We start from the raw sequence: 16559 nt of genomic DNA on the forward strand, positions 1-16559 counted from the left end.
GGAGACGATTGAATGGGACAAGGCGACCATGGCAGTGGATCAGTGAAGGGCCCAGCGACTGAGGGACCCACAGAAGCTGTCGTAACCTGAGTCAGGGTTCTGCACTGGCTGCTGGAGACTGGCGCGTGGGAGCCAGGTATCAGAGATGGGATTTGGATTTGAGAGGGTGCAAGAAAGGCTCTTAAAAGGCCTCAGCTTCCTGATCATGTTGGAGGTTTGGATTTGGAGCTCGGGTTATCGATGGTTCGAACCAGGAGTAGGAGTCAGTACAAGTTCAGAGGCTGCAGAAGCGCTGGAGGAGAATCCTCGGACACCCAGTAATTCTGAAGGAATTCTCTTTTGCTTCTCTTTCTCTCGTCCTGTAAGGGGTGCAAGGTGACGTTATTGGCGACTCTTTGTCTGCCTCACAGCAGGCAGAAGGTAATTTTGTTTACTATTACACGTTCTGTACTCTTCCATGACTGGAAAGGAACCTTGAATCTTATTCTCAATAGAATGGTTCACCCCAGTAAGAAGGCAATTCTCCTCTACTCTGCCTTTTTTGAAGACAGTGTGGTATGCTATCAATAAATACCAAAAGGCTGGAGTTGCAGGATGACAGATCTGTTCTGGCCCGATCCCAGGATTCATACTGAGGGAGGGAATTGGCTTAACTGCTCTTATTAGGGGATTCCAGGGGGTACAGTCACTGAGGGAAGGTGGGTCAGCCATACACATGAACCAAACATGTTATCAGTGCCAGTAATCCAAGTAACAGTATACAGTGGTGTATCACTACACAGTGTACCATTGTTTATTGCTTTGAGCCGCCTATCATGTCTCACTCAGGGTGGTGATAACAGTGCCATAGCATCTGACTAACAGTGGAGCAGTAATCTGATCTGTTGCTCTACAGGGGTAGGAACAGCACTGTACAGGCCTCAATGTTGTGCCAACCTGTAAAAATCTAATCCTTTCCTACATCACCCACAACCCTCTATTTTACTTGCATCCATGTGCCTGTCTAAGAGTCCTTTACGGGGGGAGGAAGACACCATCTGAAATTATAAAAACATTTTTATGTAGTCGGTAGGAGAGAAGCCAGCTCCCCACCATGACTACCAGCCCCCCCACATCTCCATCGGGCACACAAAACTCAAAACGGTCAACCAGTTTACCTATCTCGGCTGCACCATTTCATCAGATGCAAGGATCGACAATGAGATAGACAACAGACTCAAAGGCAAATAGCGCCTTTGGAAGACTACACAAAAGAGTCTGGAAAAACAACCAACTGAAAATCCTCACAAAGATAAGCGTATACAGAGCCGTTGTCATACCCACACTCCTGATCGGCTCCGAATCATGGGTCCTCTACCGGCACCACCTACGGCTCCTAGAACGCTTCCACCAGCGTTGTCTCCGCTCCATCCTCAACATCCATTGGAGCGCTTTCATCCCTAACGTCGAAGTACTCGAGATGGCAGAGGTCGACAGCATCGAGTCCACGCTGCTGAAGATCCAGCTGCGCTGGATGGGTCACGTCTCCAGAATGGAGGACCATCGCCTTCCCAAGATCGTGTTATATGGCGAGCTCTCCACTGGCCACCGTGACAGAGGTGCACCAAAGAAAAGGTACAAGGACTGCCTAAAGAAATCTCTTGGTGCCTGCCACATTGACCACCGCCAGTGGGCTGATAACGCCTCAAACCGTGCATCTTGGCGCCTCACAGTTTGGCGGGCAGCAACCTCCTTTGAAGAAGACCGCAGAGCCCACCTCACTGACAAAAGGCAAAGGAGGAAAAACCCAACACCCAACCCCAACCAACCAATTTTCCCCTGCAGCCGCTGCAACCGTGTCTGCCTGTCCCGCATCGGATTTGTCAGCCACAAACGAGCCTGCAGCTGACGTGGACTTTTTACCCCCTCCATAAATCTTCGTCCGCGAAGCCAAGCCAAAGAAGAAGAAGGAGAGAAGTACAGAAGAAACCACTAAACTTGACTGCTTCACAGGGAAGGGGGCCCATAAACTTTGAGCAGATTTCTGGATTGGAGGGGTGGGGAAGCATAGTAAAAAATAAAGTTGAGAACGGCCTTTTATTCCAGCCAACACCACTACCCATGGCATTGCATTCCAGGCACCCACTACTCTCTGTGTTGAAAAGAAATCCCTGATGCTTCTTCTAAACTTGCATTCCCCCCTCACCTTAAAACCAATGTGAGATTGCAGAGCCAGGAATGTGGAGCAAGATTCAGCCTGCGACATCGCGGGCCCCAGACTTCACACCATCGAGGACATCTACAAGAGGTGGTATCTTAAGCAGCCTCTATCCTTTAGGACCCCCACCACCCAGGCCTTGCCCTCTGCTACCATCAGGAAGAAGGTACAGAAGATGAAGCACTCAGCAACACCAAGGACAGCTTCTTCCCCTCTGCCATAGATTCCTGAATGATCAAAGAACTAACTGACTTTTTGTGCACTATTTTTATTGATTGTTGTAAGGTGGTTATATGAATGTTTGCACTGTGACGCTGCCACAAAACAACAAATTTTGTGACTTATTCATGACAATAAATCCTCATTCTGACGGCTGGGTACTTGGTGAGTCAAGCAGCGTCAGTCAGAGAAGACTGGGCCACATTTAGTAGGAGGCCATTTGGACAATACTGGCTTTCAGTGTGAACGATGTGAAACACAAAAGTCTGTAGATGCTTTGATGCTAGTTAAGAACGGGCAAAAACATTGGTGGAACTCAGCCGGCCTCTCGGCGTCCATAGGAGATATATTACCAATGATTTAGGCCCGAGTCCTTTTTCAAGGAATAAGCAAAGAACAGGAAGCCATCAGAATAAAGACAAAACTGGCTGGGGGAGGAGTCCAGACCAACAAAAGGGAGATGTTAAGGTGAAAATTGGTTTTGGCTCTGTGAAAGGAGACTGAGGGAAAAGAGAAGAGAACAGAGCTGGGTGGGGGGGGGGGGGTGGGGAGAAGGCAATAGGGCGAAGAAGAAGGGAGGGGGGATTTAATGGAAACTGGAGGGGTTGATATTAATGCCATCCAGATGGAAGATGAGGTGTTGTTCGTCCAATTTGCAGGTCTGGCAGTACACGAGACCATGCTCAGTAACTTAAGTATGTTATTGTAAGAAAAACACAACTGTGGTACTCACAAATACAACATACAAGAGCATATAAAACAATTAAAACAGAAAAGAGGAAAAAAAGCATTAAAACATTACAAGATACAAATAAACTTAAATGGCGGAGTTCAATTCTCGAATGGCTCTGGGATAGAATCTGTTTGTTCGTGATTTAATGGACCCATGTTGTCTGCCCATAAGCCAAAGAAATGATAGCCCAGGGGAGTAGAATCCTTCAGAATATTTCTTAGCTGCCTTCCCAAGACCAAAGGGGACAAGGAGCACCCTATTGATCACCCTCGGAAGATCCCTCTCATCTGCTGCTGGCCAACCACCCGGGGATACTTTCAACAGAGCAGTGACAGCAGGACATCCACGAATTTCTGTGGATTAATTTTCCTCTGGACGGGGAATTGAAGTGGGGAGGGGGGGGGGGGGTCGCTGAGAGATCCCCGCTATTGCGGGGGACAGGGCTGAGGTGCTCAACGAAGCCACCTCCCAGTCTGTGTCCAGTCTCTCCGATGGAGAGGAGACTATAACGGGAGCTCCAGACAAGCCCTGCAGATTGACAGGTGAAATGATGCTTCACCCCATTGTGACCTCTTCCTGACCTTTGATACTGGGTGAACAGTCCCGCGTGGACCTCCGTCCCTCAGCCTGGTCGCCACGCAATAGGGGCACCTGGCCCCGCCCCTCCCTTGATGGACCTCAGAGGAGGCGGGGCCTTCACATCACCAGATGGACAATCGGAGAGGGGGGGGAGCCGTCGGACCAATGGCAGGGCCCTGAAGGCGGGACGTCTCGTTTCTCCCGATGGACAGAATGGATAGCCAATCGGCGGAGGAGCAGGTCGACCAATGGTGACGGAGGAGCAGGTCGACCAATGGTGACGGAGGAAGGCGGCTCAGGAATTAATATCGCGAAGAGGGAAGGTGGCGGAACAAGTTCGGAGGCCGGTTGGGGTACATTCACTGGCGGGTGGAGGGTAGTGTTAGAGCCCGGCTAGGGTAGGTACAAGGGGGGGGGGGGGGGGTGGTGGTGAAGGTGAAGGGTAGAGGGAATCCGGCTGGAGTAGGGTAGAGATGGAGCCCCGTTGGGGTAGGTACAGGGGTGGGTGTAGGTTAGAGTTGGAGCCCGGCCGGGGTAGGTACACGGGAGGATGTTGGAGCCCTGCTGGGGTAGGTACACGGGCGGGTGCAGGATAGAGGGAGCCCGGCTGGGGTCGGGGAGAGAGGGAGCCCGGCTGGGGTCGGGTAGAGAGGGAGCCCCGCTGGGGTCGGGTAGAGAGGGAGCCCCGCTGGGGTCGGGTAGAGAGGGAGCCCCGCTGGGGTCGGGTAGAGAGGGAGCCCCGCTGGGGTCGGGTAGAGAGGGAGCCCCGCTGGGGTCGGGTAGAGAGGGAGCCCCGCTGGGGTCGGGTAGAGAGGGAGCCCCGCTGGGGTCGGGTAGAGAGGGAGCCCCGCTGGGGTCGGGTAGAGAGGGAGCCCCGCTGGGGTCGGGTAGAGAGGGAGCCCCGCTGGGGTCGGGTAGAGAGGGAGCCCCGCTGGGGTCGGGTAGAGAGGGAGCCCGGCTGGGGTCGGGTAGAGAGGGAGCCCGGCTGGGGTCGGGTAGAGAGGGAGCCCGGCTGGGGTCGGGTAGAGAGGGAGCCCGGCTGGGGTCGGGTAGAGAGGGAGCCCGGCTGGGGTCGGGTAGAGAGGGAGCCCGGCTGGGGTCGGGTAGAGAGGGAGCCCGGCTGGGGTCGGGTAGAGAGGGAGCCCGGCTGGGGTCGGGTAGAGAGGGAGCCCGGCTGGGGTCGGGTAGAGAGGGAGCCCGGCTGGGGTCGGGTAGAGAGGGAGCCCGGCTGGGGTCGGGTAGAGAGGGAGCCCGGCTGGGGTCGGGTAGAGAGGGAGCCCGGCTGGGGTCGGGTAGAGTGGGAGCCCGGCTGGGGTCGGGTAGAGTGGGAGCCCGGCTGGGGGCAGGTCTATTGGTCACGTCCCTGGGCCGGTCTAAGGTGTCGGGGAGGGAGATTGGCATCGAGCCCAGAGGTGGAGACACTTTGTTGCCAGGTTGTGCAACACTGTAGCCGTGCGGCGGAGCAGCTTTCCTCAGCCCGCGTCGAACTCCTCTCTCTCCCTTGCAGGTTTCGGCGCCCGAGGAGCCGGCATGTCTCTGCTGCAACAGCAGCAGAGCCTGCATTGGTCCCCGACCCACGTCAAGGTGGTGGTGGTCCGGGCTCGGGGACTGCGGGCCAAGGGCAAAGATGGCACCAACGACGCCTACGCAATCATGCAGCTGGGCAAGGAGAAGTACTCCAGCTCGGTGGCCGAGAAGAGCAGCGAGCCGCTGTGGAGGGAGGAGGCCGAGTTCGAACTGCCCGTGCTGCAGCAGGGCGGCGCTGACAAGAGCAGCACCCTCTACCTGATCGTCATGCACCGAGCCCTGGTGGGCTTGGACAAGTTCCTGGGCCAGGCGGTGATCAACCTGAGCGAGCTCTACCACCACAAGACCAGGAATAAAGTAGGGTAAGGTTCCCATCCTGCAGCCACAACTTGCTCCGTGGTTCCGCCTCCGACTTTATTAAAATGTTCCCAGTGCAGTAACTGTGGTTTCACCCCCAGGATTTTCCTCCTTTTTTCCTTTAATTACTGCTTCATTCTCAAAAAAAAAGTTTTGATATAAAAGTAAAGGTTCCATTTATTGTCACCTGTAATACATTGTAACAGTAACAGGTGCCCCTCACAGAAACCTACAGGACCTGGTGTTCCTAGGTGACCTGACCAGGTGTGAGCCTGTTTAGATTCCGAGATCAGACAATCTCAGGCGAATTCAGGCTATTAGACCTCGGATATCGATTCACAAATACCAATGACCACAATATTGTAGCTAAAACACCAGAAAATTTGACAAAAGCAGTGACTATATAACAACCCGAGCAGCAGCGCAGAAGACAGCGTGTGATTCGAAGTGTCATTATAATTGGGTCATAACGACAGCTCTGACAAGAACAAGGCTCAAAAAGTAAATGAGCATGGAGTTGTAGCCTTGTCGGTCTATTGATACACGTAAGGCTTACGGAAAATGTTTTTTGTTGTTACAACTAAAGGGATATTTTTTTAAAAAATAATGAATTTCTGCTGAAACGCTGCACAAAAATTGTATGGACACCCCCTCTGACGGTGTCACCTGGTGTGGTCCGCACCCCCTAGAGAGGCCAGTGCTGGTAACTCTGAACCCTACTGTAGTGTAGGACAAGGCCTCTGATCTTTTAATAAAAAGTAAATTCACAATGCGAGAGAAACTTGGCAGGTCAAACAGTGTACTACATATGGCAAAGATGAGGCTCCAGACACAGTGATTGAGGTTAAAAACAATCCTAGAGGAACTCAGCAGGTCAAGATAAAGATACACAACCAACGTTTTGGGCTTGCACTCTTCATCAAGATCTGATACCTTTTGGCTCAAGCCTAAAAAATTGGTTGTGTATCTATCTTTGCTATATAAAGATTCTCCAGCATTGTTTTTCAACAACTACTGTGTCTGCTGACTTTCATGTTTTAGTTAAAGGCCTCTGATCTGTAAAGCATTCGATTCCCAATGGGTAGTGGTCTGGAACACCCTGTCACTGTATCCTCAGACTGCAGGTCACTAGTGAGCTCCTCACAGATCTTTACAGTTTAAGAACATATGAAATAGGAGCAGGAGTTGGCCATCTGGTCCGTCGAGCCTGGTCTGCCATTCAATGAGATCCTGGCTGATGATGGGCTCATCTCCACCTGCCTGCCTTTTTCCCCATACCTCTTAATTCTCCTACTATGTATAAAAAAAAATACACTATCCAAGCTTGTCTGAAATGTATTTCACCTCCACTGCTTCAATGGGCAGCAAATTCCTCCTCAACTCTGTCCTAAATCATCTACCCTGAATCTTGAGGTTATGTCCCCTAGTTCTTGTCTTCCCCCACTAATGGAAACAACTTACCTACCTCTATCTTGTCTCTGATTTTGTATTTTTCTGAAAGATCCCCTCTCATTCCTTTAAATTCCAGCCGATACAGTCCCAGATGACCCAATCTCTCCTCATAGGCCAATCCCCTCATCTCTGGAATCCAAAGCCAGTACCTCCTTCCTCAAGTAAGGAGATTGGAACTGCACATATTTTGTTTTGTATGTTCTCACTATGATCCCAACCTCATGATCGTGAATTAAAAAAATGGATTTGGGCATCTTTTTTGTCATAGTTTTTTAAAAACATGCATATGCATTCTGGAAGTAGATATGGTTGTGTTCAAGAGGCTTCCAAGTAAACACATGAAAGTGCAAAGAATAGAGGAGCACTGCCCCAAAATGCATACTCCCACTGCTCTATTCATCATCTTCACTCTCCCAATCTCAAAGTCATTGGCCTGAACCCAGATCCTCAGGTTCTAAACTAATTAGGTCAGCCACCCTACTTTGCAATTTGTGTCCTTTGCAACATAATGCAAGCATACCTGGTTGAAGCAGTGGTAAAGTATTTCCAAATCAGAAAGGAGTGTTAGTTGGAGGATAAACTGGAGGGCAAAGTTTTTTAAATTCAAATTGAGTAGTATTGTGCAAGTAGTGGTTTAATAGCACATTTTCAGCTTTTTTTAGCCTTTTAAATCTGGTAGGGAGTCTATTTGTACATAAAACTAGTTTGCATGGATTAATTTTGAGTCTATTAGAGAGGTGCTCAAATGAGCTACTGTACATTAGCAGAGGTCTAAGATGTTGACATTAAGAGAAGTAAATGAAGCTAAGAGGAAGTTGCGAATAGTCCCTTTGGTATACATTTATTTTTAGGACTGCTTCAGTCAGCTATGCTTGCATTATGTTGCAAAGGACACAAATTGCAAAGTAGGGTGGCTGACCTAATTAGTTTAGAACCTGAGGATCTGGGTTCAGGCCAATGACTTTGAGATTGGGAGAGTGAAGATGATGAATTGAGCAGTGGGAGTATGCATTTTGGGGCAGTGGCAAGCAAACTGAAAGACCTGACCACAGCTTGTGTTTGGGTAGAACCTTTTTCTAATGTTACAAAATCACCTGGATACACAACATTTCAGAATTGAAGGGCATCTGCTTAGAACAGATGTGGAAAAATTTCTTCAGCCAGAGGGGGTAAACCTGTGGAATGTGTGGCCATGGGTGATTGTGGAGGCCGGGTCATTGGGTGTATTTAAGACAGAGGTTTTTGATTAGCCAGGGCATCAAAGGTTATGGGGAGAAGGCTGGGTAATGAGGCTGAGTTGGGAAAATGGGTCAGCTCATGAAGAAATGGTGGGGCAGACTGGATGGGCTGAATGGCCTATTTCTAGTCATCCATTATTAGCATTAAAAGTGATTAATGCGAGAACATTTTGCAGATTGTTTTGAGATTTGAGGGGGATTTCCAGAAGTTGCTGTCAGGTTGACATTTGCAGAATTGGAGATGATAAAATATTGGGAAGGGTGCTGTGGAAGATTTGGAATGTCCAGGTTACAAAAGAGGAAGTGCTGAAAATCTTAGTGCACCAAGTGGATGAAACCCTCAGACAGAATAAGTGGAATTGGCTGGGGACCTGGCAGAGATAATTGTATCATTTATGGTTTTTAGACTTCAGGTATGTAACGGCACAATCGAGCAGTCTAAAAAGGAATGTACAGGAATTTTGAGTCAATTCCTGCACCACAATTTATCCGGCAGGACCCCTACAACATTTTGGAGGAAGCCTGCAGTGTAAATCGTACCTGATAAATTTCTTGATGGTTATCCACTTGACTACACGTCCAACCCCCGGGACTGTTGCCCTCAGGTACTTGCAGTCTAAAAGACGCCCAGTGTGAATGACCAAACGGGCAGTAATTATGTTAACTTTTCTGTTATTTATTTATTTTCCCTGGCATTGCAGTCACAAAACCATAAGTGTTAGCCATGGATGAGGTAACAGAAGACTGGAGGTTGGTTAATGTTATGCCTTTTAAGAAGGACTGGATGGACAAGGCAGGAAGCTGAAGCAGAAGAGCCTAATGTTAGTGATGGTAAAGTTATAGAGGGGCATCTGATGTATAGAATCTACCTGCATTTGGACCAAGGTTGGTGGTTTATGTTGGTTGGGTGGGGGGAAATCACATACAAATTTGATTGAGATTTTTTGAAGAGGTCACCAAGAAGATTGACGAGGGCAGGGTGGTAGTTGTTGCACATGGGCTTGAGCAGGCCTTTGGCAAGGTCCCACATGACAGGCAGTGTCTGGAAGATGGCAGGTTGGTTTGGCCGAGAGGGAGCGGTAAATAATTTGCCTTCCTTTGGCCAGTCCCTGAAGTTGTACCACGAGTTCAACGTTGACCTGTCTTGCAGGATCTAATGCTTCAAGCAGCTTTTATAACATTCAAGGTTCAAGCTTGTAAATTGGTCACATGATCATCTGTTTTATTTTTGACATGACTTTTTCCCCCTAAAGTCTGGTGCTGGCCTCTAATGCCATTTTATACTTATTGGCATTGGTCAAATTATCTACCCCAACACCCTAATCTTTAAAAGCTCACATCTATTATTAGCAGTGTGCAGGCTGACCTTCTAACCATGTATTGTGAAAGACTTGAACTCTTCGAGATGGTCAATAATTAAAGCAAAACATTTGCCTCGACCAGCCATTCTCAAATTTTTTTGGCTATTGCTGCCCCCCCCCCACACTTCCAGGACTCTGCTTGAAGTTTGAGCCCCCTTCCCTGTGAAGCAGTCAAGGTTTGGTTTCTTCGTACTTCTCTCCTACCAACTACATACGAAACAGGTGAAAAGAAAACCAGGCAGTTACTGGAATGTGTTGTGGCTGCCAGGCTGGAGTAGACAACAACCAACTACTTCAACTGATTACTCTGGACAAGTGCTTCCTGAACACTTTTGGGAGTATTTTATGGATTTTGAACTGCTGATCATGAAAATCACCTTAATATCACATGCCATTTTTATATGTAACCTATTTTGTGATTTTTTTTTTCTGTCATATTTTGTCTACTTCAAGCATACAAAACAATGAAGTGGAACATGTCATTGAAAATTCATTTTCTGCATTTGCACTTGGATTTTTTTCCCTGCTGATCTTGGTGCAGTCAGGGACGAACATGGGGAAAGGTGTCACCAGGACATGGCGACCATGGGAAAGTGGTATCAGGGCAACTGGAATCCATCCATGCTGGCCGACTATTGTTGTACAAATGAAAATCAGCGCAAAACATTTTTAGGTCAGTTGAACTAACACAATGTGTCTGCATCATTATGCGATTAAACATGCTAAATTCAATAAAATTTAATGTTCTTCCAGCTTCCTACATGATGCAACAAATCTGAAATTTGTGTTCAGCTTGAAGTTGTCTATCAAAATCCCCACTCTTCTTTCAGGAAGCAAATCTTTTGAGAAAAATAATTGTTGTCCAATTCTGATTTCTTTTGGTTAATCAACCTATTTCAGGCAGTAAAATACTCCTTTATGATCGACAAGTGTATGACCAGCAGGACAACATTCCACAATACAGCTTTGGCTCTCCGTCTTAAGAGTTGTCCGGCTCAGAACATATGTCCGTGCTGACCATGTACTTGACCATTTACCTGCATTTGTTGTGTACCCTTTTATGCCTTTATACAAATCTAACTTTTTCCTTCCCTCTACAATCTGTTGTGATAATTTTAAATATTTACATTTAGACCTGCAGTATGGTAACGGGTCCTTTTGATTCACGAGCCCATCCTGCCCAATTGACCTATCACCCCAGTACATTTTGAAGGGTAGGAGGAAACCTACACAGATTTGGGGAAAGCATACACACTCCTTACAGACAGCGCCAGATTCAAACCAGGGTCATTTGCACTGTAACAGCATTGCTCAAACTGTGTCACCCCATAGAATTTGAGTGTAAAATCTGAGGTTTTTCAGCTTGGTCTAGGTGACCAGGCAAGCGAGTTGGTTGTGGGACTTTGTTTATCTGTTCAAGTGTTTGGTCCTGAAGCTCTGCTGTTTCCATTTTGGGTCAGTGAGTGTGCAATAGATGCCAGGGGCACCAGGCAGGTGTTTGGGAGCAGAGGACTTGTGCAAGAGAAGGGGAAAGAGTTAGAGGTGCACAAGACTCACACCACCAGGTTCAGGAACAGCTGCGAACCCTCCGCCATCAGACTCCTCAATGGCAGACTCCATCAGGGACTCATTTAAGGACTCTTAGTTTTGCACTTTATTGGTTTTTTTAATTCTCTGTATTGCACAGTCAGTTTATTATATTTCTGATTACATGTTTACTTTGTGTAGTTTTTTTTGCAGTACTGATAACACAGGCAAAAGAATCTCATGAACATTTTCTGACAATAAATCTGAGATTTTTTTTGCTTAGTATATTTGCAGAAGCCCACCTTTCCTCAACTGAACATGTGCTCTGCACGCAGATACCAAGTGTAGCAAGTGAATAAGCAATGAACTTGGAAAGAAACTGCATGTCCCCTATCTGGTGGTTTAATCAGGCTGTGAATAAAGGTTTGATGGGCAACTGGTTCCTGAAAGGTCCAGGAGATTACACAAGTGATACTGTCAGGGATACTGCTCTGCAGTTTCCTTTCTCATCAAGGCTCCTGGAATGTTCTATTCTGGCATAGGATTTGTCAATCTCATTCCTGCTTTGGATTTGGCGGAGCCCTGAAGGAAGAGGGTTAAGCAGGAGACTCGCAAAGGATTGGTGTCAGTCCGGGAATCTAGTATGGGTGACAAGCAAATAACGTTCAGTGCAAGCGTAATGGAGAGGACTTGGATGAACGGTTGAGTGATTTGGTGTAGGTTTTGACCATTTGCTCTGGCTGGGTGTGAACATTGTTCCTCCAGGACTTCCTGCTTGGTTAGAAAGTGCCTTTTTAGAAGTTCCAGGCTCAGTTTAAATGATGTGGATACATTAAAACCTGTAAATGGGAACCTCACATTAAGTCAAACAAATGAGAACATTTGTAATTAATAATCAAATGCTGTTTGCTGCAGATGGTTGTCTTTCATTTCCTCTGGGCTTTCCAAATGCTTGTACAATATGTGACTGAAGTGTGAAGTGCAGGTCACTGCAAGGCAAATAGCAGTTAACTTTCACACAGTGCTTCAGCACATTTTGCACCGAGGTCTGGAGAACGCTGCTTCATCAGGTTGTCCTTGTGTAATCGGATGATAAATAAATTTGAACACAGGAGATCCTGCAAACTGATCAGTGTTTGATCAGATACTATTAATTGTCATGCACTACCCACCCAGCACATGCTCAGTTCTCACTGTTACCATTAGGAAAGAGGTACAGGTGCCACAAGATTCACACCACCAGGTTCAGGAGCAGCTGCTACCCCTCCACCATCAGACTCCTCAATGGCAAACTCCATCAGGGACTCATTTAAGGGCATCTTGTTGATTTAAAAAAAATTGCATAGTCTATTTACATTTGTCTTTGTTTACATGTGTACATTGTATAGTTTTTTTATTTGCATTACCAATAAGTGATGATTCTGCCGTGCCCACAGGAAAAAGAATCTCAGGGTTGTATGTGATAACACTACGTACTCTGACAATAAATCTGAAATCTAATGAAACAGTAATTAATGTTACACAAGATTGCCTTTAGCAAAGATTCGCTGTTCGCATTGAGACGCCCGTTACAGTCAGTGAAAGAAGCAAAAAAAAGAGTCCCCTTAGAGCTACCTCCAGCACACCCCCAGCCTCTGCAGCCGCACAAACGCCAGTTCAGTTCAAATCATCGGCAACCTGAGCCCATATCCAAACCTTGGACACAATGAGAAAGCCTTCAGCTCCAGGGCCCTTTGGGAGTGCTTCTTGGCCTCAGCACCCCTTTGAATTGAGCAACTAATATTGCCAGACTTTTTTTTAAAAAAAAAATCTTTTTTGGTTAGTGACACTGAGCTTCAACTTGAGGGTTGATGGTGCAGGATTTTATCATCTTGAGGAGCTGTACTGGCTATACTGCACTGCCTCAATGTGTGGATAACGGGCTTGAATTTTCTACCTGTTAGATCTGCCACCCATTGACACAGGGCAAGATCAACCAGTGCACCTTTTTAACATGTTGTGGCTTTGAGACTAAAAATTTCAAATCAGAATCAAAAAGTCGAGTTCAAATTTATTGTCAGAGTACAAACGTGACATCACATGCAACCCTGGGATTCTTTCTCCTGTGCCTCAGCTAGAAGGTGGTCAGTACTTGCCTGTAACTGTACTCGAGAAAGATTTGTATACAAGCGAGAGAAATGTAAACAAGAAGAAATTTTAAAAAAAAACCAGATTATGCAAATACCGAAAACATAAATAACGTGTGTAGTAAGAGTCCTGAAGAGACCCTGATTGAGTTTATTGTTGAGGAGTCTGATGGTAACAGCTGGTCCTGATCCTGATGGTGTGAGTTTTGTGGCACCAATATCTCTTTCCTGATGGCAGCAGGGTGGTGTGGGGATCCCTGATAATTGGTGCTGCTCTCCGGTGAGAGTGTTCCCCGTAGATGTTGTCGATGGTGGGGAAATTTTGACTGATGTCCTGAACTGTAACAATCTACATTAATGTTCGGTCCAGGAGTGCTGCATTGTTGCAAGTCCTGTCTTTTTGCTAATGGCCTATGTGCACCAAGGTTTCCATGATTTTTTGTTTTTACTTGCTTCACTGGCTGTCCTACTGATGCCATCTGTGCGCAGAGGTCAGGTTGGTTGAGTATTTGCAGGGGTTCTGCAAAGCTCTAGATGAATTTTGGAAGGAGGTGGCACTTGGGTGTTGCTTTACTGAAGATCAGAGATGGAGCTTGAAAGTTTGTGATCATGCTGACCAAGGGGCCTATCCCTTTAAATCTTTTCTCCTCTCACAGACCTATGCCTTCTAAGATTTAAATTTAGAATTGCAGCATGGTTACAGGCCCTTTCGGCCCAAGAGTCCATGTCACCCAATTACACCCACCCAATTTACCTACAACCCCCGCCCGGTATGCTTCGAAAGTTTGGAGGAAACTGGAGGACACAGATATGGGGGAGAATGTACAAACTCCTTACAGAGAATGTGGGATCTGAACCCTGGTCCCCATCGTTGGTGCTGTAACACATTGCACTAACCTCTATGCTAACCATGCTGCCCACTGTTATAGGCTTTCCTTATTTGCGGAAAAGCTTGACAATTTACCATATTTATGTTCCCAAAGATTTTGCATACCTCTAAGGTCACTTCTGTGGGCCAAGTAAAACGGTCCCAGCCTATCCAAGTGCTCCTTGAAACTTGAGCCCTCCAATCCTGGCAGCCCCTCATGAGTCCTTTGTGCACTGATTCCCTCTTGTATCAAGTTCATTGATTCCCTCTTGTATCAAGGTTGGGAACTTCTCAGTGGACCATTGGATAAAAATCTTGCTGAGGGTTCACAGTGTGAGAAGATCCAGGGTCAACAGCGTTCAGTGAGTAAATGAAACCAGATTAAAACCAGTCACCACACCCAACAGAAGTACTTGCTGCTCTGCCAGCGCTGATCTCAAAGTTCAGTCAGAAGGCCATACTGACCACTCCAGACATTTGTAAACAATTTTGATTTCCAGGGACAGTGCTTTTTTTTTTTGGAACTGTTGCAATACTAGTCAGGTTAAATTGCTTCTCTTTTCGAGACTTTGATATGAATGGACATCTGATTTTAAGCTTGCATGATTTAATAAGATAAACATTCTATTTTACCCAGTCCCATCTTTCCTCGTGGTTACAATGTTCTGTTCTTGATGGTTTTGTTTTGTAGACTTCTTTGCACCCTCCAGTGTCCAGTAACCATAATTTCAAGCAATGTTATTTGGACTGCCCTCAATGTAATCATTTGGCTAATAATGGAGAACATTCCTTGTCTTTCTGACCACTTAACTGTTATGTACAATAAAACCCCTGGTATCTGGCATGGAATGTGGATTGATAGATGTCAGATAAGTGATTTTTCCCATTGCTTAAGGTTGCATGATTGATGAACTAATGGTGACCAATTTTAAGCTTCCAAATTTTGTACTTATTTTTTTAGTTCTTATGCTTGGTTGCTTGAATTCTGGATAACGGGTTTTGCTGTACAAGGATCTCGTGTTCCTCCTCAACACTCATTATTGGTCCAGTCATTATTGGGTGGTGGGGGGGTCCTTGAGGCACCGTCTCTTGTAGATGACCTCAATGGAGTGAATACTGGTGCTGGTGATGGCACTGGCCGAGTTCACAACCATTTGTAGTCTTTTCTGGTGTCGACCTGAATTCTACGTGTTTACTGCTATATCACTTTTAATGCCACCATTTGAGCAGTAATTTGATTTTCAGCTGTCTGTTTCCTTCTCTTTGGGCTCAATAATTGAGAATTGTGTATTTAAGAACAAAACAGTCAGGTGGACATTGGACTGTGAGGTTTGTCAAGAAGCAAACACTTATCTGTGTTCTGGGCAATGGATGGAGAGGATGCCAGGCATAAAGTAGGAGTTATGACAGGCTGATTAACTCCTTTCAACCAGCCCAGAGCCATTTATTCAAACAATTCTTAATGGTAAGGAGAATGAATAATTGAACAGCCCCATTCTTGGCACCATTCCTACCCTGTATGTCAGGTACTGCTTGTACAATGGAAAACTGAAGTGTTGCAGTGTAAACAAATATTCTGGCAAATAGGAGATGAGCATACCAACCTTTATATGCAATGTCAGACCATTTTCATCTGCCTGATCCATCTTGGATCAATGCCTGAAAGCTGACAAATGCAAGCTAGCAACAGACCTCTTGGAAGGATGTCCTTGGTTGTTCTTTGCAGGGAGGAGATTGGCAGAGATTGATAGAATCGTGGTTCATTAGACCCTTGGCCCAACTTACTGTCCAGCTAGTCTCATTTGGTTTAGCCCATATTTCTCTAACTGCTTTCTACCCAGGTACTTATCTAAATGTCTTTCCCCACACCCCATTCCCTTGCCAATATCTCTCTGTGGTCTCGTCCACTGTCAGAGACCACCTGAAAATTAGAGGAATGTCACCTTGTATTCTGTCTGGACGGCCTTAACATTAACTTCTCTGGTTTCTGTTTGGAACCTCTCTTCTTCCCCCCCCCCCCCCCTCCCCTGCCATGTTGTCTTTCCTCAAGCTTTGTATCTCTTTTCCCTTTTCCTCCTTTCTCTCAGCTCTGCATCCACAGAGCCAAGCTCCTCTACCTTCTAATCCAGGGGTGGGCAACCTGCAGCCCGTGAGTCTGATCCAGCTGGCGATCCAAATTTATCCAACCCACAGGCACGAAGGCTGTGGACCAGATATCTGGCCAACGAACTAAATTTATCAGAACTCCACCACCACTGCCGAAAAATCATTGTGGCCTGCCATTCAACCACTGACTCTCCATTTGGGCCACGCATGGTAAAAGGTTGACCGCTGCCCCCCCCCCCCCAGTTCAAATCAATATTTTCCCCTCTCCT

General features: G+C 46.7%; 1 protein-coding gene across 5 annotated transcripts in view; it reads left to right on the plus strand.

Moving 5' to 3' along the window:
* Nucleotides 1-3759: 3759 nt before the first annotated feature.
* The window catches only part of LOC138753971 (rab11 family-interacting protein 1-like), a 57948-nt gene continuing 45148 nt past the window's right edge, over nt 3760-16559 (plus strand). The window contains exons 1-2 of one of the 5 annotated variants that reach the window (XM_069917628.1): nt 3760-4081; nt 5236-5617. In XM_069917628.1, coding sequence (XP_069773729.1) covers nt 4003-4081; nt 5236-5617 — 461 coding nt within the window. In that variant the 5' untranslated portion in view covers nt 3760-4002. Of the gene's footprint in view, nt 4127-5235; nt 5618-16559 lie in introns of all 5 variants that reach the window. The other 4 variants (XM_069917624.1, XM_069917625.1, XM_069917626.1 and 1 more) reach the window with 4 other exon arrangements.

Source organism: Narcine bancroftii, chromosome 2 (genome assembly GCF_036971445.1).
Source record: "Narcine bancroftii isolate sNarBan1 chromosome 2, sNarBan1.hap1, whole genome shotgun sequence".
Lineage (NCBI taxonomy): Eukaryota > Metazoa > Chordata > Chondrichthyes > Torpediniformes > Narcinidae > Narcine > Narcine bancroftii.